The sequence below is a fragment of the Equus caballus genome, chromosome 16 (genome assembly GCF_041296265.1).
Source record: "Equus caballus isolate H_3958 breed thoroughbred chromosome 16, TB-T2T, whole genome shotgun sequence".
Taxonomy (NCBI): domain Eukaryota; kingdom Metazoa; phylum Chordata; class Mammalia; order Perissodactyla; family Equidae; genus Equus; species Equus caballus.
The window spans coordinates 7,811,544-7,835,120 of record NC_091699.1 but is presented as its reverse complement, the minus strand read 5'-3'; the positions used below and the strand labels follow the sequence as shown (position 1 = coordinate 7,835,120).

The following is a 23,577-nucleotide window of genomic DNA, read 5'->3' as shown; positions in this document are numbered from 1 at the left end:
GTGTTTTCTCCCTTATTAACTTCCCACAAACAATGAACCATTTCTTTCCCACCCCTCCCAGCGCCCAAACACCACTTTGGAGCAAGATTCCAGGTTGAGAGACCCTACTACAGATTCAGGATTATTGGGGCGGGGAGGGGAGGGTGGGGGGAATATTCTTGTCTTTTGTTCTAAAGGCAATTCACACTCAACATAGATTTTATTTTTGACTAGTTATAGGAAATGTCATCTTCTACCTGTCATGTGTCATGAAGCTGTATGAAGATGCAGGGTATTTTGACTGAAGGGATGTTCTATTTTCTTTTAACTGTTCTCCAGTGGTATGTCTCAGTTTGTTTATTTGAAATTCTTAGATCATTTTAAGGAATTGTGGGGATCTTTGACTCAAGGTAGTATATCCACTACTCAGAGAACCCCTCTCGGCTGGAGTAGGAGAGGAAGGGAGGCATCGGGCTGTGCTGAGAATCTGGGATGGTGGAGGAGGCCCAGAGTATAGATCCTTTCCTAGAATTTAAATTCCATTGAATTTTACCAGAGTATCCTGGATCTTTTCCTCCTTTCTGGAATTCTTTTAGAATTATACAAAAGCATGAGATTTTTATAAATATATCATAAAGGTTTAAGACAAAAAAGATCAGGCAGGATGAGCTGTGAAGATATATGAAAAAAAATTATACACAGCACCAAAGCAAAATCAGCAGGCTTTTGGCTTTTGCCAATTCTTTGTGAAGAAAATATTTGGCATTTTGCCTAAAATCTTAGCAGCAAATATCAGCCATTCAAGCTTAAATTGATATTGAAAAACAAAACCAAAAAGGAAAATAAGACAAAACAAAACCCTGCACCCCTGGGCCAGAAAATTGCCTGTGACCTGAGTCCTGGAAACCTATAAACTAGAGCCAATTCCCCCACTTCCATTTGCCCTGGGTTGAATCCTTTCTAGGCCTCAGTTTACCCAGCTTGCCGCTCAAATGCCAATGCTCTTGGGGACCAATAAATTCCTCTATGGTTTCAGTCCAGGTAGCAAGTGATCAATTTCAATAAACTTAAGAATGAGCAGGCTTTGTTTAAATGTCTGTTAAAACAAACTTTATGACTGCTTCAGTGCTGTATCAGATAGCCCCCCATGTCCACATACCCCATAAAACACGTCACCAGGCTTCCCGAATATGTCAGGTTAAGAGAACCAGAATCTTTCCTGGAGCATTTCTTTTTTGAATGTCTCACCCCATATGAACAACCTTTAAGTCCAAACCTAATGGGACATTGTAACCAGAAGAACTAGAATTAGAAGAAATAATAGTGGTATTGTCTCAGAGAAAAAAGGAAGATCATGAAGTGGAAAAAATAAGCAAAATACTATTTTAAATTAGCCAAAAGGAGCTTCATTCTCTATGGTTTGACATTTTGCAGTGTCAAAAAACTGCCTGCGTTTTCAACCCATCAGGATTCTTACCTGCCGCAAAACTGCGATCAAAGGAAAGGCACAGACAATCATCCAGCCACAACTGGATTATAATCCAATGCTTACCAAGAAGGTAAGACAAACCTAAACACGCCTCAACAACAAAAAGACAGGCGGGTCCCTCTTTTAAGCCCACTATTTCTGTTGAGTATCATTTATGTACATCTTCAAATAAAAGAGAAAAGCAAACACTGAAATAGTTATTAAGTGTGGAGCTTTCCACTGCTTCCAAGCGATCACTATCATGGAGAGATGTCTATGGCAACTCTCTGTGCAACATCCCTCATTGCTGTTGTTGTTGAAATAACCATGGGGTTTCAGAAATGAGTAAAAATTAAACTACATCTTTATATTATCCTATTTTTAAAGATCTCCAGGAATGGGATTTTCACAAAAGGAATAACACTCTATTATGGTGCCCTAAAACCCTTCACCACTTTACATTCGAAGTGCTGCACTAGGAGCTTGTTTCCTCTTGTTCTCTTAAGAGAGAGAGGAGATATTTCACTTATGTGCTGTTTTTTTAATTTTTATAGACCAGCTCACTAGTACAGGATGAAAGATTTGCACAAAAATGGGTGTGGAAGTCACTGTTGGCAACAAGTCCCTGCTGGTGGATTGTTCCCCGGCAGCAAGCTCCTTTGTGCCCAGCACTCCTGTTGTAGTTGTTAGCACACGCTCCTTCATTCACTCACACACGGATCCCTCGTTCATTGGGGCAGGCCACGCATTTTGACTAAAGACCTCCTTAAGCTCTAGGGAGATATTCAAAAAAAGGAAGGCAAGGCCCCTGCTTTAAAAGAGCTGGCCTTCTCATGGGGATAGACTGAAAACAACCAAACATGTAAGCAAGAGAAGCATCAGATGGTGATGAGTGTTATGTGGAAAATGAAAATAACACGCACTAGAAAGCTCTTTTGGTTTTCTGGTCAGGAAAGATCTCTCTGAAGAGGTGACATTGAAGCAAAGGAGCCAGGTGAGTGAAGGTCAAAGCAAGAACATTCCGGGCAGAGGGGACATCTTGGAACCTTGGGAAAGGAAATGAAGGCTGGCGTTTTTGAAGTGTAATGAACAAAGGCAATGTGACCGGAGACGACTTAGGACAGGCAGGCGGGAGGAAGACCATGTAGGGTCTTGTACCCATGGCAGCAGTTTACATTTTCTGCTAGGTTTAACAGCAAGCTATTGTAGGGTTTCAGAATGAAGACTGACATGATTTGATTTGAGTTGAGTTTTAAAAGCATCACTCTAATGTCTATTTAAGTGGCCAAAAGTAGAAACAAGGAGACCAAAGAGGGGATATTGCAATGGTCCAGGCAAAAGATGGCTTGTGGCTTGGGCTGGGATGACTGTAAAGAGATGATGAGAAGTGGATAGATCCAGGACTTATCTTGAATTAGTCAACAGGAACTGCTGATGTATTGCATGATGCTGAGAGATAGTGAAGTATATCCTTCAGTATGAGCGGGCTATACTGTGTGACACACAGCACCAAAATCTTAATGGCTTAGAACAACTTAGATTAACTCCCCCTCCATGCTCCATGTCCATGGAAATTCAGCAGGGACTTTGTTCCACATTGTCCCCATCAAAGACCCAGGTTGATGGAGACGCTGCACTTGGAATGTGGCTGCTTGCTGAATTAGGATTAAAAGAATACAATCATGCACTGACTTGTAAATGCTTCCACACAATGGTGACACCTGTCACCTCTACTCACAGCTCATTGGCAAGGATCATTTGGTCAAGGGGAGGGAAAAGTAGAGTTATTCTCTGTGGAAAACAGTGGAGGGAAACCGGGTATTGGGGCACATAGCTAATATTGATCACAGGAGGTGTCAAGGGCAATGCCTCCATTTTTGATTTGAGTAATGGCATAGATGGGGCCGCCATTTCTTGACTGGGAGATGAGGGGAGGAGCTCTTGTAATCCTTCACCATGATTATAGCTGTTGGTTCAACACTCATCTTGCCAGAGACGGTGCAAGCTCCATACTCCCCAGGTCACTATTGTCCTAGACTCTATGAACCCAGCACCATGACTGGAGTATAATATTTGGTGATTTTATGAATGAATTAATGAAGCAAAGAATAAGTCATTAAGCCTTTTTTTTTTCACTTTCCAAGGGTGGCAAACGATTGTATTTTCAACCTTCCTGTCTGAAGTCAACCCAGAAGTCCACATTTAAGCCTGTATTATAAGCCAGGGCTCAGCTGCATGGGCTGATTCACACAGGAGGGGTTAACAGCTACATACTTTCCCTGGCCGACATTTGGCTGTGATGAAGTTTCGTGCTCTAGTTCCTGATACCTCCATGAGTTTTGGCAACTTATCTGAATGCTTCAGATTACCTTCCTGGTCACCAGCTGACTTCTCAGTTTTTGAGTTAGCTGCACTTTCAACTCCAGCTAAGGGACACTTTGGTCAGCCAAGGCATTCTGACACTATCCTATGAGCCATTGGAGGTATGGACCATTTTCAAGTCAAGAATTGGCATGAACTGTGTGCTGACTGGAAACTCCTGAGGGCTGATGCTATATTCCTTGAATCTAAACATTCCCAACACCAATCAGAGTAATGGTCACACATAGGCACACAATAAAAACTTGACATGTGAATTACTGAGCAAATGAATGAACACATAGATGATTGAATGAGGTTTAAAAAGATTAATGTTGTGGCAGTAGCAGGTTTAACTGGAGGAGGTACAAGCTTGTGGCAGAAAAACAAGCCCTGTTGGAAGAGTCTAGAGGTGCATTTATAATGCCCAGATACCGTCTGTCTCAGTTCAGTGAGTCCCTGGCTGAAGATGAGTGATATTTAAAATTGCAACTCAATATTCCTTCTGATTCAATGTCAGTGCGACTTGTTAGAAAGACACAGGGCAAGATTTAAAGAAATAACTTGTAAAAAATTTATACAGAGAGATAAAGTTATGTCATCAGAATTACTAATACCTAACTCCCCATGCAACAGTAACTCTGAATTCCAACACTATATAATTTGATCTAATGAAAACATGCATTGAGTACAACTTTAAGATGATAACGCTTATGGTTTTCAAACCCTTTTTAAATCTGTGATATCAATTTAGGCACCTGCTCAAGACACCCAAACCACACTTTTGGCATATAGGAATACTAAAATCCACTTAATTTTCCAGTGGTATATTAACGTGGAGTTGTTTACTTGCAAGAACAGAAACACAACTAAACTAGCTTAGAGGAATGCATGTGCTCATATGAACAAACCACAAGCAGGACAGGACACAGCTGGAAAGGTTGTGTGCAGCTGAGCTTTGAGGATGGCTGAGACCAGGTTCTCACACACCATCAGCTTCTCTCCTTGTCTCCCACTCAAGTCCTCTTCCTTCTGTATGTTGACTCTGTTCCTTCACACGACAGATCAGCTTCCTTCACAGTAAGGAAGACACGGCAGCCAACAGCTCTAGACTCTGATGTCTCCTCTAGGGAGGAACTCAATCCCTTTTCCAAGCTCTAATTGGATGGCAAAGCAAGATGCAGATCATCTGTCACCTGGAGATGAGAGGGAAAGTGATTGGCAGCTTTTACTGAAACCACAGGGCTGTGGCTCTTGATCAGTGGTAGGAGCAGCTCTCTGAAGAAGAATGGGGTTGTTTCCAGCTGAAGAGAGCCTCGGCACTCATTCTTCCACCGTCTCTCTATGCTGTAAACCTTCAGGAGGCTGCTGCTGCTGCTGTTTACTCTGCTGGGGTTATTTTTTATTTTTAACCCCCACTGTATGAGTGAGAGAATGAGCGTGTATTTGCTTGTTCAGGCTGCCATAACAAAGCACCGCAAACTGGGTGGCTGCAACAACACAGATTTATTCTCTTACAGCACTAGAGGCTGGAAGTCCAAGATCATGGTTTAAGCAGATTTGGTTCCTTCTGACGCTGTGAGTGAGAACCTGTTCCAGGTCTTTCTCCTAGTTTCTGGTGGTTTGCTGGCAATCTTTGGTGTTCCTGGGCTTGTAGATACACCCCCTTGATCTTTGCCTACATCTTCACCTGGCACTCTCCTTATGTGCATACACATCCAAATTTCCCCTTCTTATAAGGACACCAGTCATATTGGATTGGGGCCCACTCTTGTGACCTCATTTAAACTGAACCTCTGCAAAGACCATGTCTCCAAATAAGGTCCCACTCTGAGGAGCTAGGACTTAGCAGGGCAACATATCCTTTATGGGGGGAGGGGGGACACAATTCAACCCATTACAGAGGGCGAGGACATTTTTGCTCAATAAAATGGGTGGACTTCTTGAGAGTGAACATCATTCAGTCTCTAACTCAGTTCTTCTTAAATCCCTTTCACTTGCTAATTTCTTGTGTTCTTAGCATTGCTATCTGTGTTTTAGGAGGTTTTTTTTTTTTAACCAAAGTTAATATTGTCTATTTGCATTTAACTCTGGCAATACAAATGTAAACAACTTTACTTTTCTTGACTGTTACCAAATCATAAGTAATTACACATTTCTTATTGTAGACCTATGGACAATCAACATTACAAATTCTTTATTTAGAATTTTTTCAACCAAATTAGTTTTTCTTTAGAATATTTCTCAAAAGGAACATTGGCTACTTCCCCATCTAGTTACTAAAATAATTCTCAATAAACGCAATCACTACAGTATAATATGTTAAAACCGTTTCACACATTGCAGTAATCGAGTACTGGATCCCCTTTTGAAATTTATGTCTTCCATGTTACATCACAATAGGTATTAAAAAAGAGGTTAAGGGAAAAAATGAATGACTAATAAGTGGTATTATTCATTGTGATAATTTGTGAAGAGAAGAAAATTCGGTTTTCAAATGAAAAGGTATCAAAATCAAGGATTGATCTGAAATTTTGTTTTAAAATAGTGTCATTTTTTGCCCCGGTCTGTGAAACCATTTGTGCCCTCAGATGAGCCACTGGGAAGACTTGCTGGAGTCTCTGAGCAGAGGAATTCCTGGACACCCAGCTTACCCATTCTGGACTCTCATAAAATGTTCTCAACATGATAAAAATGTGTGTAAGTATATTTTTTTCTTATTTTTTAAATTAGTAAAAAGATAACTGAGTGGGACACTCAGAATGGTGTAATGAGTAACTTGGCAATTTTCCCCAAAAAGCAATGATGAAACTGCATAAAATTATTAAAACAATTACTTTCACACTATGAAAATTGAGCAAACACATAAATGAATCAAGAAGCATTTATTCAAGCAAAACTACTGAACTCCAGGAAGGGACGATGAGAGTGTCCAGAGTTTTAGCCTAGGGATGCTCCCATCTCCCTCTGGCTTTGTTTTACCAGAGCTGAACAAGGTATGAAAACCAGCACCTTTGAGCTCTAGGAGACTGCCATGAGTTAGAATGGAGTATGGAAAAACCCCATGCCTGGAGGTGCTGTGCAAAAGGAATATGAACCTCAGTGCAAACAATTGGGGATGGATAGCTAACACAGACGGTCTGAGGGTGCAGTATCATGAGACTAACCAGAGGTTAATCAAGACAATTCTGGAAATGAGAAAGCCAGAGAAGCTCTTAATAAGATTTGACATATTCGTGGCGGTCTGGAAGGTTGGGTGTATGCATAAAGTTGTGAGAACCCTAGCCATCTGTTCATCTCTGGCTGAATATGAGGTCTTGAGTATGCAAAGAGGTGACAGGAGAAGGCCCTGCAGAAAGTAAAAAGTCAAGGATTTATTTTTTTTATTTTCTTGAGGTCATAATAATTTATATCATTGTGAAATGTCAGTTGTACATTATTATATGTCTGTCACTATATTAATGTGCCCCTTCACCCCTTGTGCCTTCCCCCCAACACCCTTTGCCTCTGGTAACACCAAATTGTTCTCTTTGTCTGTTAGTTTATCTTCCATTTATGAGTGAAATCATATGGTGTTTCTCTTTGTCTGCTAAAAGCTGGGAATTTTAATGTGTTTCCCAACCAACACTCAGATCCATTGTCAAGGGGTAGAATGGCAACATCTGGCCATTCATCAGCTGACCACTAAGCTATGGTGACCCAGAAGTGACTCTATGAAGCCAGGCTTAGAAGAGAAAAAAAGAATTAAAAAAATAATAATAAACTGGTCAGAGACATCAGCCTCTCCATGTTGCAAAGGAGACAGATTACATAATTAGTCAAGTCGGTACACAAAAGCAACAATATCAATTCTGGGAGAAGTAGGAGATCTAAATCCAGAGTTGGTGCAATATTATCTAAAATGTCCAGTTGTCAACAATAAAAAATGAGACCTGCAAAGAAATGGGAAAGTGTGAACCATACATGGGGAAAAGTCAACAGAAACTGTTTCTGGGGGAGGTGAAGATATTGGACTCAGGAAAAAAATACTTAAAAAGAGCTATTATAAATATATTCAAAGATCTAAATGAAACCATATTTGACAAACGAAAATAATGTCTACAATGGCTCATCAAATAGAGAATCAATAAAGAGAGATTACTTTTTAAAAAGAACATAACAGAAATTCAAGACATAAAGTGTTGAATATCTGAAATGAAAAGTTCCAAAGACAAGCTCAACAGCAAAATTGAGTCGTCAGAAGGAAGATTTTGTGACCCTGCTGATAGGTCAATGGAGATTTCCAGTCTGAAGAAACAAAAATAAAAGGAATAAAAATTAACAGAATGTCACAACCTGCTGGGAAAACAGTCAAGCATAGCAAGAATACACATGACTCAAGTTCCAGGAGTATAATAGTTACTTTGAAGGAGAGCAGAGAAAAGGGCAGAAAAGTTCTTTGAAGAAATAATGGCCCAACATTTCCCCAAATGAGGAAAAACCAATCTAGAAATGCAAGAAGGTCAACAAACTTCAAGCAGTATAAACAAAAGGAAATTCACATATTAACACATCATAGTCAAGCTACTGAAGGCCAAAGACAAGTAGAAAATCTTGCAAGAAGCAAGAGAAAGAGGACTCATTATGTACAAGGGAACCACAAGCAACTGAAGCTGACTTCTCTTCAGAAACAATGGAGGCCAGATAACATTGAAAATGCATTTTTCTCTTTCTTTTAACTGATTGCAAAGATGATTGCACAAAACAATGATAAAACTGTATTGTTGGACCTATATAAAGATGTAATATATATATGAAAATGGGACAAAGGCAGGGAGGAATGGAGCTATATTGAAACAGTTTCTAAACCTTACTGGAAGTTAATTAATATTAATCTTAAGAGTATTATGTTAAGATGTATATTGTCTTCCCCTGAATAACTACTAAGAAAATAATTCAGGATATTAAGAGAACCAGTAAAATGTTCCTCTGGAAAAAATATATTTAATATAAAAAAGCAGTAAAAAAGGCACAAAAGCACATAAAACATAGGAAACAGCAAAATGGGAGTTATAAAGTAAACAATATCGATAATTGAATTAAATTTGAAATGTATGAAGGACTCCAATTGAAAGCTGAGATGGTTGGGGCCAGCTCTTTGGCATAGTGGCTAAGTTCATGTGCTCTGCTTCCGTCACCCAGGGTTTGCAGGTTCTGATCTCAGGTGGGACCTATCAGCCCTCATCAGGCCACACTGCAGCCGCATCCCACTAAAGCAGAGCAAGATTGGCACAGATGTTAGCTGAGCAACAATCTTCCTCAGGCAAAAAGAGGAAGATTGGCAAAGATGTTAGCTCAGGGCCAATCGTCCTCGGGGGAGAAAAAAACAAAGATTGTCAATCTCAAAACACAACAATATACAACTGTATGCTGTTTACAAGAGACACACTTTAGATTCAAATAGACAAACAGGTTCAAAGTAAAATCATAGTAAATTGCACCATGCAAATAGTAACAAAATAGCTGAAGTGGCTATATCAATATCAGGCAAAATACTCTTTGATGTCAAAAACGTCACTAGCGACAAAAAGGAATATTTTATAAGGAGGAAAAGGGCAACTTACATAAATATTTAACAATTATAAACATAAACATATTTGACAACTGAGCAACAAAATACATGAAGAAAGTCTGACAGAATTAAAGAAGATATAAACAAATTGTCAACAATGGCTGGGGTCTTTACTATGCCATTCTCAGGCTGGGTCCAATGAAGAAAGAGAAACCTCACAGTAATTTGAACAGGAAACTGTTAATATAAATGACTATTAATTAATACTTACATAAGCAAATTAGAATAATGAGAGATTAGCAAGTAAGTAAACAGAACGCTACAGAATATAAGACTAGACATATAAGGAACACTAAACAGGGCTGAGATTGAGGGCCCATGGGAGATCCACTTGACAGGAATGAGATGCAGACCTTGTGGGAGAGGGCGAGGCATTCACTTACTGAAAGGACAGTGCACGTCGGCTGTGAGAATGGATCTTCAAGAAGCCCACCCCCTAGGGTGCTGCGTAAAGCTGTCCACGGGACATCTCACCAGAGATACTTAACTGCAAAACTGCTCAATGGGAGACACACATGGAAGCTGCTGATTAGTGTGAGCTGCTGGCACCAGGCACTGGGGAAGCTCTGAGTGATGCAGGAGCCAAGGAGATACTCCACCACAAAATAACCCAAGGATGGGTGTGTGATTAAAGACCAAAAGTGTATTTACAGAGCAGCCAGAATGAATGAAATTATAGCTGAGTCAATAATTTTTTAACTGTCACACTGTATTCCCAATAATGGAGAGAAAAACTAGATTAAAAAATGAATATGAACAATCTTATCTGCCAATTGGAATGGTGTCACGTATAGAATAGAGGCACAGACCATATGCTAGGCTATAAATCACTCAATATATTTAAAAGAACCGAAATAATGTCAAGTTCTCCTATCACAATATAATTGAATTAAAAATCAACAGAAAGAAATGTGGGAAAATCTCAAAGTTTGGAAATTAAACTACCTGCTTCTAAACCGCCCATATGTCAAAGAAGAAATCACGATGGAAACTAAAAATAATCGGAATGAATGAAACAAAAACAACATCCCACAACTGATAACAAGTAAACGAGGATGCAGAGGAAAATTTATAGCTGTAACACCTATATTAGAAAAAATCATTTTAAATAAATACCTAATTGTTCACCTTAAGAAGATATAAAAGAAGAGCAAAAAAACCAAAAGCAAGCAGAAGGAAGAAAATGATCAAGAAAAGAGAAGACAGGGAGAGGGGCAGAGCAAAATGGCGGGGTGAGCTGACCTGGGACTCTCTCCACTCCAAACTACAACAAAGGATTGGAAAAACTGAACTTCAGCCAATAATCCTAATGCCAGACCATCAGAGAACTACAGAAACAAGACCACGGAGGACGGAGAGGCTGCAGACGGCCTTGGAGGAGCTGGAACGGGGTAGGAGAGAACTTCATTCCCTCCTCTAGAGACTGGGATCGCTGCTGCGGGTGAGGGAAGGAGTGGGGAAGGGGCCGCACAACCGGGGATCGTACAGGACTCCAGCCGCTGGTACAGTGGAAACCCACTGACAGGGGAAAGCTTCTGTGCATGGGGACCCCATCAAGCCAAGGCACCGAGAGACGAGAGAATGAGAGCTGGTCAGAATCCAGATTGGTGCGTGAGAGAAAGGGCCCCTCCTCCCCAACCTGCACTGGTTGCCGCCATCTTGCCTGAAGGCGGAGAGCTCAGAATGTGCGGCTCTCAACCCCCATCTAGTGGTGACAGGCTGTAACTGCAAACGAATACTACCATCATGTGCAAAAACTGCTCCTCTAACATCCAGCAATTTATAAAAGCTCCAGAACAGAAGGAAAACAATAAAAACACAGAATTAAGTCCTGAGGACTTGGAAATAGGTAAACTAAGTGAAAATGAGCTCAGAGTAGCTATCATCAAAAAGCTCAACGAGGTAGAGGGAAAGAAAGAGAAACAAGTCAATGACTTCTGGAGTTACTTCACAAAAGAGATTGAAACTATAAAGAAGAATCAATCAGAAATACTAGAGATGAAAAATACGATGGATCAGACAAAACAGAATACGGATTCCCTGAATGCCCATGTAGACACCATAGAGGAGCAAATTAGCATAATTGAAGATAGATAGGCTGAATGGCTCCAGACAGAGGAAGAAAGAGAACTAAGGATTAAAAAGAATGAGGAAAATATCAGAGAGATATCAGATTCAATGAGGAGAATGAATTTAAGAATCATCGGAATTCCTGAGGGCATGGAAAAGGAAAATGGAGCAGAAAGTGTGCTTAATGAAATTATAGAAGAGAACTTCCCAAATCTAGGGATTGAGGGAGAAATGTGTGTGGAGGAAGTTTTCAGATCTCCTAGATTTGTCAATGTAGAAAGACCTACTGCAAGGCATATAGTAATAAAAATGGCAAAAATGAAAGACAAAGAAAGAATACTCAGGGCAGCAAGACAGAAGAAAATAACCCACAAAAGAACTGCTATCCGACTTACAGCGGATTTCTGTACAGAAACCTTACAAGGTAGGAGAGCATGGAGTGACATATTCAAAACTTTAAAAGATAAAAATCTTCAGCCAAGAATGCTCTATCCAGCAAAAATATCTTTCAGATGTGAGGGAGAAATTAAATCTTTTCCTAACAAAAGTTAAGGGAATTTGTAACCAAAAGTCCTCCACTACAAGAAATCCTTAAGAAGGCTCTCATACCTGAAAAAAGAAAAAAAAGTGAGAAAGAGGTCACAAGCCACAGAGTAGGGAGACAGATAGATAGAACCAGAATACGATAGCAAATATTCAACTATAGCATTAGGATAAAGGTAAGGAAACCACCAAAGTAAAGACGATCTTATCACTCTGACTACAAACTCATAACACAAGTTGGAATAAGAGATGAAAATAATAATATAGGAGGGGAAGAGGAAAGGGACTAAATCAGTCTAGGCCAAGTAAGTAAGAGACCACCAGAGAATAGACTATATTATACATGAGACTCTAAATACAAATTTGAGGGTAGCCACTAAACTGAAAAACAGAACAGAGCCACGAAATATAAATAAGGAAAAATCTAAGAAACCCAGCATAAGAAATTGCAGAAGTCAATGGGTAGGCTAAAACACACAGGACCAGAAACAAAGGTAATGCAGGGAAACCAGATATGACAGCATTAAGTCCACATGCATCAATAATCACCCTCAATGTGAACGGATTGAACTCTCCAATAAAAAGACACTGAGTGGCAAAGTGGATTAAAGAACAAGATCCAACAATTTGTTGCCTCCAGGAAACACACCTCAGACCCAAGGACAAACACAAGCTCAGAGTGAAGGGATGGAAGACAATACTTCAAGCTAATAGCAAGCAAAAGAAAGCAGGTGTTGCAGTACTTATATCAGACAAAACGGATTTCAAAATAAGGCAGGTAAAGAGAGACACAGAAGGGCAAAATATAATGATCAAAGGGACACTTCATCAAGAAGAAATAATGCTTATAAATATCTACCCATCCAACACAGGAGCACCAAAGTTCATAAAGCAACTATTAACAGACCTAAAGGAAGATGTTAAAAAAAACACAATAATAGTAGGGAACCTCAACACCCCACTCACATCAATGGACAGATCATCCAGACAGAAAATCAACAGGGAAATAGTGGAGCTTAATGAAAAACTAAAGCAATTGGACTTAATAGACATATACAGAACACTTCATGCAAAAACAGCAGAATACGCATTCTTCTCAAGTGCGTGTGGAACATTCTCAAGGATAGATCATACGTGGGGAAACAAGGCAAGCCTCTACAAATTTTAAAAAATTGAAATAATGACAAGCATCTTCTCCAATCATAATGTTAGAAGGCTAGAAATTTATTACAAGAAAAAACCTGAGAAAGGCACAAGGATGTGGAGACTAAACAATATGCTACTGAACAAGCAATGGATCATTGAAGAAATTAAACAAGAAATCAAAAAATACCTGGAGACAAATGGAAATGATAACATACCATGCCAACTCATATGGGATACAGCAAAAGCTGTATTAAGAGGAAAATTCATCTCAATACAGACACATCTTAACAGACAAGAAAAATCCCAAATAAGCAATTTTAAATTACACCTAATCGAATTAGAGGAAGAACAAACACAGCCCAAAGTCAGCAGGAGAGAAATAATAAAAATCAGAGCAGAAACAAATGCTATTGAAACGAAAAAGGCAGTAGAAAGGATCAATGAAACAAAGAGATGGTTCTCTGAGAAGATAAATAAAATTGACAAACCCCTAGCCAGACTTACAAAGAAAAAAGGGAGAAAGCTCAAATAAACAAAATCAAAAATTAAAGAGGAGAAATAACAATAGACTCCAAAGAAATACAACAGATTATAAGAGACGACTATGAAAAAGTATATGCCAACAAAATGGATAACCTAGAGGAAATGGATAAATTCTTGGACTCCTACAATCTCCCAAAGCTCACTCAAGAAGAAGCAGACAATTTGAACAGACCAATCACAAGGAAAGAGATTGAAACAGCAATCAAAAATATCCCAAAGAATAAAACCCCAGGACCAGATGGCTTTCCTGGGGAATTCTACCAAACTTTCAGAGAGGATTTAATACCTATCCTTTTCAAGCTATTCCAAAAAATTAGGGAGGATGGAACACTTCGTAACACATTCTACGAGGCCAACATCACGCTGATACCAAAACCTGACAAGGACAGCTCGAAAAAAGAGAACTACAGGCCAATATCACTCATGAATACAGATGCAAAAATTCTCAACGTAATTTTGGCAACCCAAATACAGCAATTCATCACAAGGATCATACATCATGATCAGGTGGGATTCATACCAGGGACACAGGGATGGTTCAACATCCGCAAATCAATCAACATGATACACCACATCTACAAACTGAGGAATAAACACCACACGATCATCTCAATAGATACACAGAAAGCATCTGACAAGATTCAACAGTCGTTCATGATAAAAACTCTGAACAAAATGGGCATAGAAGGGAACGACCTCAACATAATAGAGGCCATATACGACAAACCCATAGCCAACATCATACTCAATGGGCAAAAACTGAGTGCCATCCCCCTCAAATCAGGAACGAGACAAGGATGCCCTCTATTACCACTCTTATTTAACATAGTACTGGAGGTCCTGGCCAGAGCAATCAGGCAAGAAAAAGGAATAAGAGGAATCCAAATAGGGAGGGAAGAATTGAAACTCTCGCTTGTTGCAGATGACATGATCTTATATATAGAAAACCCCAAAGAATCCATTGGAAAACTCTCAGAAGTAATCAATACCTACAGCAAAGTTTCAGCATATAACAGTAATTTGCATAAATCAGTAGCATTTCTATATTCTAATAACAAACTAACAGGAAAAAGAACCCAAGAACACAATACCATTCACAATCGCTACAAAAAGAATACAATACGTCGTGGTGAATTTAACTAAGGAAGTGAAAGACCTATACAATGAAAATTAAAAGGCCTTTCTGAGAGAATTGGATGATGACATAAGGAGACGGAAAGACATTCCATGTACATGGATTGGAAGAATAAACATAGTTAAAATGTCTGTTCTGCCTAAAGCAATTTATAGATTCAATGATATCCAAATCAGAATCCCAATGACATTCTTTACAGAATTAGAACAAAGAATCCTAAAATTCATATGGGGCAACAAAAGACCCCAAATTGCTAAAGCAATCCTGAGAAAAAAGAGGAAAATGGGAGGCATCACAATCCCTGACTTCAAAACATACTACAGAGCTACAGTAATCAAAACAGCATGGTACTGGTACAAAACCAGGTGCACAGATCAATGGAGCAGAATTGAAAGCTCAGAAATAAAACCACACATCTATGGGCAGCTAATCTTCGACAAAGGAGCTGAGGGCATACAATGGAGAAAGGAAAGTCTTTTCAACAAATGGCGCTGGGAAAACTGGAAAGCCATATGTAAAAGAATGAAAATTGACCATTCTTTCTCACCATTCACAAAAACAAACTCAAAATGGATCAAAGACCTAAAGGTGAGACCTGAAACCATAAGACTTCTAGAAGAAAACGTAGGCAGTACACTCTTTGATATCAGTATTAAAAGGATCTTTTCGGACACCATCTCTTCTCAGAGAAGGGAAACAATAGAAAGATTAAACAAATGGGACTTCATCAGACTAAAGAGCTTCTTCAAGGCAAATGAAAACAGGATTGAAACAAAAAAACAACCCAATCACTGGGAAAAAATATTTGCAAGTCATATATCTGACAAAGGCTTAATATCCATAATATATAAAGAACTCACACAACTCAACAACAAAAAATCAAACAACCTGGTCAAAAAATGGGCTGAAGACATGAACAGACATTTCTCCAAAGAAGATATATGGATGGCCAATAGGCACATGAAAGATGTTCATCATCGCTGATCATCAAAGAAATGCAAATCAAAACTACACTAAGATATCACCTTACACCTATTAGAATGACAAAAATATCTAAAACTGATAGTAACAAATGTTGGAGAGGCTGTGGAGAAAAAGGAACCCTCATACAAAGCTGGTGGGAATGCAAACTGGTGCAGCCACTATGGAAAACAGTATGGAGATTCCTCAAAAAATTAAAAATAGAACTACCATAACCCCCAGCTATCCCACTACTGGGTATCTACCCAAAGAGCTTGAAGTCAGTAATTCCAAAAGTCCTATGCACCCCAATGTTTACTGCAGCCTATTTACAATAGCCAAGACTTGGAAGCAACCTAAGTGCCCATCAACAGATGATTGGATAAGAAGATGTGGTGTGTATATATACAATGGAATATTACTCAGCTGTAAAAAAGAACAAAATCGTCCCATTTGCAACAACATGGATGGAACTTGAGGGAATTATGTTAAGTGAAATAAGCCAGTTATAGAAGGACAATCTCTCTATGACTCCACCCATACGAGGAATTTAAAAATGTAGACAAGAGAACAGATTAGTGGCTACCAGGGGAAAGATGGGGGGGGGGGGTTGGGCACAAATGGTCAAGGGGTGCACCTACAAAACGAGTGACAAACGATAATGTATAACTGAAATTGCACAAGATTGTAACCCATCATTAACTGAATAAAAATTAAAAAAAAAGAATAGAGAAGAGATGCAAGTCTATTAGAAATAATAAAAAATTACGGCAAAGTTGCAGGGTACAATACAAACTTACAAAGATCAGTTGCATTTCTATACTCTAATAATGAACTAACAGAGAATTGAAGAATACAATCCCATTTACAATTGCAACAAAAAGAATAAAATATCTAGGAATAAATTTAATCAAGGAGGTAAAAGACCTATACAATGAAAACTATAAGACATTACTGGAAGAAATTGATGATGACATAAAGAAATGGAAACATAGTCCATGAACTTGGATTGGAAGGATAAACATAGCTAAAATGGCCATACTACCTAAAGCAATCCACAGATTCAATGCAATCCCAATCAAAATCCCAATGAAAATCTTCACAGAAATAGAACAAAGAATCTTAAAAATTGTATGGGGCAACAAAAGACCCAGAATAGCCAAAGCAGTCCTGAGAAACAGGAAGAAAACTGATGGCATCGCAATCCCTGATTTCAAAACATATTACAAAGCTATAGTAATCATAACAGCATGGTACCAGTACAAAAACAGGCACACAGGTAAATGGAACAGAACTGAAAGCCCTGAAAAAAACCACACATATATGGACAGCTAATCCTCAATAAAGGAAGCAAGAGGGGCTGGCCTGCTAGCGCCGTGGTTAACTTTGCTCATTCCTCTTTGGTGGCCCAGGGTTGGCCAGTTTGGATCCTGGGTGTGCACATGGCACCGCTTGGCATGCCATGCTGTGGTAGGCATCCCACATATAAAGTAGAGGAGGATAGGCACAGATGTTAGCTCAGGGCCATTCTTCCTCAGCAAAAAGAGGAGAATTGACAGCAGACTTTAGCTCAGGGCTAATTTTCCTCAAAAACAAATAAATAAATAAAAAATAAAGGAACCAAGAACATAGAATGGAGTAAGGAAAGCCTCTTCAATAAGTGGTGCTGAGAAAACTAAGGAGCCACATCTAAAATAATGAAAGTAGACCATTATCATTCTCCATAGACAAAAATAGACCCAAAATGGATCAAAGACTTGAATGTACGACCAGAAATTATAAAACTTCTGGAAGAAAATATAGGCAGTACACTCTTTGTCATCAGCCTTAAAAGGATCTTTACAAACATAGTGTCCACTCAGACAAGGGAAACAAAAGAAACAATAAACAAGTGGCCACGACTTCATCAGACTAAAGAGCTTCTGGAAGGCAAAAGAAACCAAGATCAAAATGAAAAAACAACCCAGGAACTGAGAGAAAATATTTGCAAATCATATATATGTTAAGGGATTAATCTCCATAATATATAAAGAGCTCACACAACTGAACTATGAAAGAATAAATGACCCAATCAATAAGTGGGCAGAGGATATGAACAGGCATTTTTCCAAGGAAGATATACAGATGGTCAATAGGCAGATGACAAGGTGCTAAACATCACTAATCATCAGGGAGATACAAATCAAAGTTACAGTTAGATATCATCTTACGCCTGTTAGAACAGTTACAATCACCAAGACAAAAAAATAAATGTTGGAGTGGTTGTGGAGAAAAGGGAACCCTCATCTACCGCAGGTTGGAAGGCAAACTGGTGCAGCCACTTTGGAAAACAGTATGGAGATTTCTCAAAAAATTGAAAATGTAATTACCATATGACCAAGCTATCCCACTACTGGGTATTTATCCAAAGATCTTGAAATCAACAATACAAAGAGACGTATGCACCCCTATGTTCACTGCAGCATTATTCACAATAGCCAAGATGTGGAAGCAACACCAGTGCCCAATGACTCATGATTGGATAAAGATGACGTGGTATATACATACTATGGAATACTACTCCACCATAAAAAGGACATAATTGTCTCATTCACAACCACATGGATGGAACTTGAGGGCATCATGTTGAGAGAAATAAGCCACACAGAGAGAGAAAAGACCATATGATTTTACTCATATGTAGAATATAAACAAACTTATGAACAAAGAGAACAATTTAGTGGTTACTGTGGCGGCAGGAGAGTGGGTACAAGGGGTGCAGTGGCACATTGATATGGTGTTTGATAAATATTGATGTACAACTGAAATTTCACAATATTATAAACTATTTAGACCACAATAATCTTTTTTAAATTGGTTTTTTGTAAAGTTCAAAAAAAGTGAGACAACATAAGTGACATCAGCATCATGGTGGAATTTTCCCCCTTGTCTCTCCCCTCTCAGTTACAGCCAAATGGACATGCACTGACCAAGAGAGGATTTCCTATACAGCACTAGAGGATGCCTAAGAGATCCATGCATCTATACATCTGAAGGTGGGTGGACTCAACCCCCAGTAAGCAGTGGAACTAGGGGAGAAGCCCCCACCACCCTCCCTGAGCAGCAGCAATCCAGGTTGTGGATCCTCACACAGTGGCTTGCACAAGTGGTGAGGACAGCGCAGCTCACATGACTGCCGGTGGAGCATGGATGGTGGCACCCTGGCCTGTGTGACTGCTGGCACAGTGGAGGTGGCCTGGCCCACACAACTGTGAGCAAATGGAGTTGGGGCAGAACAAATAGCCCCTTTGCCCCAACACTGGCAGGTGGAACGTGTGACCAGAGCCTTCAGGAAACACAGCAGAACTGATGACCCAGCCCCCACTGGTGGCACCCCCCCCCAACACCAGCTCAGCAGCAGCAGGAGATACATATAGTTCTCCAGGTCCCTGGCAGGGAAAGTGACACCTGTGAACCCAGCACCCCTGGCAGCAGTGCAACCAGCACCTTCAGACAACCCAGGACAAGCATCACCGGTCATGATGGGGCAGCAGCACCCATGCCTATGGGAGCCAACAGAAAGCCAGTGGGGTCTCAGATAGACCAGCCTCACTATACCTGGAAGACCTAGAAAAAGAACAAACAAAGCCCAACGTCAGGAGAAGGAAGGAAATAAATCAGAGCAGAAATAAATGAAACAGGAAGTAGAAAAACAATAGAAAGGATCAATGAAACTAAGAAGCGGTTCTCTGAGAAGATAAACAAAATTGACAATATCTCAGCCAGATTCAGAAAAAAAGAGAGAAGACTCGAATAAATACAATCAGAAATTAAAGAGGAGTAACTACAGTGGACACTGCAGAAACACATTGGATTACAGAAGATACTATGAAACACTATATGTCAACAAACTGAATAGCCTAGAAGAAATGGATAAATTCTTAGAACCATATGACCCCTCAAAACGGAATCATGAAGAAATAGAGAATCTGAATACACCAATCACAAGCAGAGATTGAAACTGTTATCAAAAGCCTCCCAAAGAAAAAGTCCAGGACCATACAGCTTCTCTGGTGAATTCTACCAAACATTCAAAGAAGATGTAATTCCTATGCTTCTCAAACTATTCTGAAAAATTGGGAGGACAGGACACTTCTGAATTCATTTTCTGAGGCAAACATTATCCTGATATGAAAACCAGACAAGGACAACACAAAAAAGGCCAATATCAGTGATGAACATAGACGCAAAAGTACTCAACAAAATATTAGGAAATTGAATACAACAATACATTAAAAGGATCATACACCACGATCAGGTGGGATTTACTCTAGGGGTGCAGAAATGGTTCAACATTAGCAAATCCATCAATGTGATGTATCACATTAACAAAATGAAGACTGAAAATCACATGATCATCTCAATAGATGGAGAGAAAACATCTGACAATTTCCAACATCCATTTTTGATAAAAACTCTCAATAAAATGGGTATAGAAGGAAAGTACCTCACCATTACAAAGGCCATATATCACCAACCCACCGCCAACATCATATGCAATAGTCAAAAAGTGAAAGCCATTCCTCTGAGAACAGGAACAAGACAAGGGTGCCCACTCTTGCCACTCTTCTTCAACATAGTACTGGAAATTTTAGCCAAAGCAGTAAGGCAAGAAAAAGAAATAATAGGTATCCAAAAAGGAAAGGAAGAATTAAAACTGTCACTATTTGCGGTTGACATGATTCTATATACAGAAAACTGTAAAGAATCCAACAAAAAACTATTAGAAATAATCAACGAATACAGTAAAGCTGCAGGGTACAAAATCAACATTCAAAAATTATTTGCATTTCACTCCACTACAGTGGCCTGTGGTTTGCCAGTTTGGAACTATACACCGCTCATCAGGCCATGCCATGGTGGCATCCCAAAGAGAAGAACTAGAATGATTTACAACTAGGATATAAACTATGTACTGGGGCTTTGGGGAGAAAATAAAAGAGTAAGATAGGCAAAAGATGTTATCTCAAGGCCAGTCTTACTCACACACACAAAATCAGTTGCATTCCTATACACTAATAATGGACCAGCAGAAAGAGAAGTCAAGACTATAATCCCATTTACAATTGCAACAAAAAAGAATAAAATACCTGGAATAAATTTAACCAAGGAGGTGAATGCCATATACACCAATAACTATGACATTAATGAAAGAAATCAAAGAAGACAAAGACATGGAAAGATATTCCATGTTCATGTATTGGAAGAATAAACACAGTTAAAATGTCCATATTACCTAAATCAATCTACAGATTGATCTACAGCTCAATCTACAAACTTAATGCAAACCTGAATGGAATACCAATGATATTCTTCATGAAAAGATAAAAAAGAATCTTAAAATTTATATGGAAAAACAAATAAGACTGAATAGCCAAAGCAATCCTGAGGGGGGAAAAATACACTTGGATGTATCATGCTCCCTGAACTCAAAATATAGTACAAAGCTGTAGTAATCAAAACAGCATGGTACTGGCATAAAAAACCCAGATATACAGATCCTTGGAACAGAATTGAAAGCCTAGAAGTAAAACCACACATCAAGGGACAGCAAATCTTCAACAAAGAAGCCAAGAACACACAATGAAGAAAGGACAGTCTCTTCAATTAACAGTGTTGAGAAAATTGGAGAGCCACATGCAAAAGAATGAACGTAGACCACTGTCTCACATGATACACAAAAATTAACTCTAAATGGATTAAAGACTTGGATGTAAGACCTGAAACCATAAAACTCTTAGAAGAACATATAGGCAGTACAGATTTGATGTAGGTCTTAGTAGTATCTTTCTGAATACCATGTCTCCACAGGAAAGGGAGTCAAAAGACAAAATAAAGAAATGGGACTACATCAGACTAAAGAGCTTCCACAAGGCAAAGGAAACCATCATCAAAATGAAAAGACAGCCTACCAATGGGAAGAAAATATTTGCAAATCATACATCTCACAAGGCGTTACTTTCCAAAATATATAAAGAACTCATACAACTCAATAACAAAAAAAAGAATAATCCAATCAAAAAAATGGACAGAGGATATGAACAGACATTTTTCAAAGAATATATCCAGAAGGCCCACAGGCACATAAAAAGATGTTTGACATCACTAATCATCAGGGAAATGCAAATCAAAATGACAATGAGGTATCACCTCACACCAGTCAAATGGCTATAATTACCAAGACAAAAAATAGCACATGTTGGAGAGGATGTGGAGTAAAGGGAATGCTCATAAACTGGTGGTGGGAATGCAAACCAGTGCAGCCACTGTGGAAAACAGTATGGAAATTTCTCAAAAACTTAAAAACAGAAATACTGTATGATCCAGCCATCCCACTACTGGGTATTCATCAAAAGAACATGAAATCAATAATTCAAAAAGATATATGCACCCGTATGCTCACCACAGCATTATTCACAATAGGCAAGATGTGGAAGCAACCTAGGTGCCCATCAAGGGACAAATGGATAAGAAAGTGTTGTATATATATACAATGGAATAGTACTCACCCATAAAAACAGACAAACTCATCCCATGTGAGACAAGATGGATGGATCTTGAGCAAAACAAGTCAGACGGAGAAAGAAATACTGTATGATTTCACTCCTATGTGGAATATAAGCAAACACATAGATGAGAATAGATTAGTGGTTACCAGAGGAAAAAGGGATGAGGGAGGATGAAATGGTAAAGCCACATATGTATGGTGACGGATAAAAACTGAATTATTGGTGATGAACACAATGCAGTCTAAAGAGAAACTGAAGTCTAATGATAGACACCTGAAATGTATACAAGGTTGAAAGCCAATAGGACCCAATAAAATAACTGTATATACAGGTACATATATATATATATATATATATATATATATATATATATATATATATGTAAATACAGACAGTGACCACTAAAAATAGGCGCACATAGAAAAAGCAAGTTAAAATGGAATTTAAAATAAATATTATTAACCCCAAAGAAGCAAAAAAGAGAAAGGGGAACAAAAGCCAAATGGAAAAAAAGAAAACATATAGTAAAATGGATGACCTAAATCTAACTGTCAATAATTACATTAAATGTAAAAGCATAAAATTCTCCAATTGAAACTTAGAGTTTGTCATAACAGATAGAAAAACAGCACTAAAAAAAAGCAAAAGAATATCTTAAATACTCAGAGTCTTTGTTAAATTCTATCATATGTAGTTTTGTTATTTTGACAAATATTTTGAATTGCTGCATAGCACTCTAATTTATGGTTATAATAGAATTAATCATGTTTAGATATTACGATGCTATACATTAAGTTGGACAACTTATCTAAGGTCTTTTCAGTTCTTGCTCTTTGTTAATTTAAGACTTATGATTTTATTCTCTTTTATGGCCACTAGCAATCCCTGACTGAGTACTTCTGTGGTTCATGAGTTAGAGGATACTAATGTAGCATGATCCAGAGTTGTGTCAAATTCATTCAAATTCATTGCATCCTAGTTAGCAATAAAATAGTCATACTTATCATTCAGGAATCCCTTACAAAGGACCATGATCCATATTATTTCAAGTCCTAAATCATATTGCTATTCAATTCCAAAAACCTCACAGAGCATTGGATCTCAGCCTCCAGAGACCGTTCATTGCTGGTCTTTATCACATGTATCTAGAAAACTCAGGTCTGTGAGAATGTCAGAGTCTTTCCCTGCTTGGCCAAATGGGATCTCCATCTCTCCT

The 23,577-nt window shown here is 38.7% G+C and overlaps 1 protein-coding gene across 1 annotated transcript in view; it reads right to left on the bottom strand.

The window, feature by feature from the left end:
* Window positions 1–4,355: 4,355 nt before the first annotated feature.
* LOC138918158 (ral guanine nucleotide dissociation stimulator-like) overlaps window positions 4,356–23,577 on the bottom strand; it is a 44,406-nt gene continuing 25,184 nt past the window's right edge. Inside the window, exon 6 of the mRNA XM_070238354.1 lies at window positions 4,356–5,001. Coding sequence (XP_070094455.1) covers window positions 4,991–5,001 — 11 coding nt within the window. The 3' untranslated portion in view covers window positions 4,356–4,990. The remainder of the gene's footprint in view (window positions 5,002–23,577) is intronic.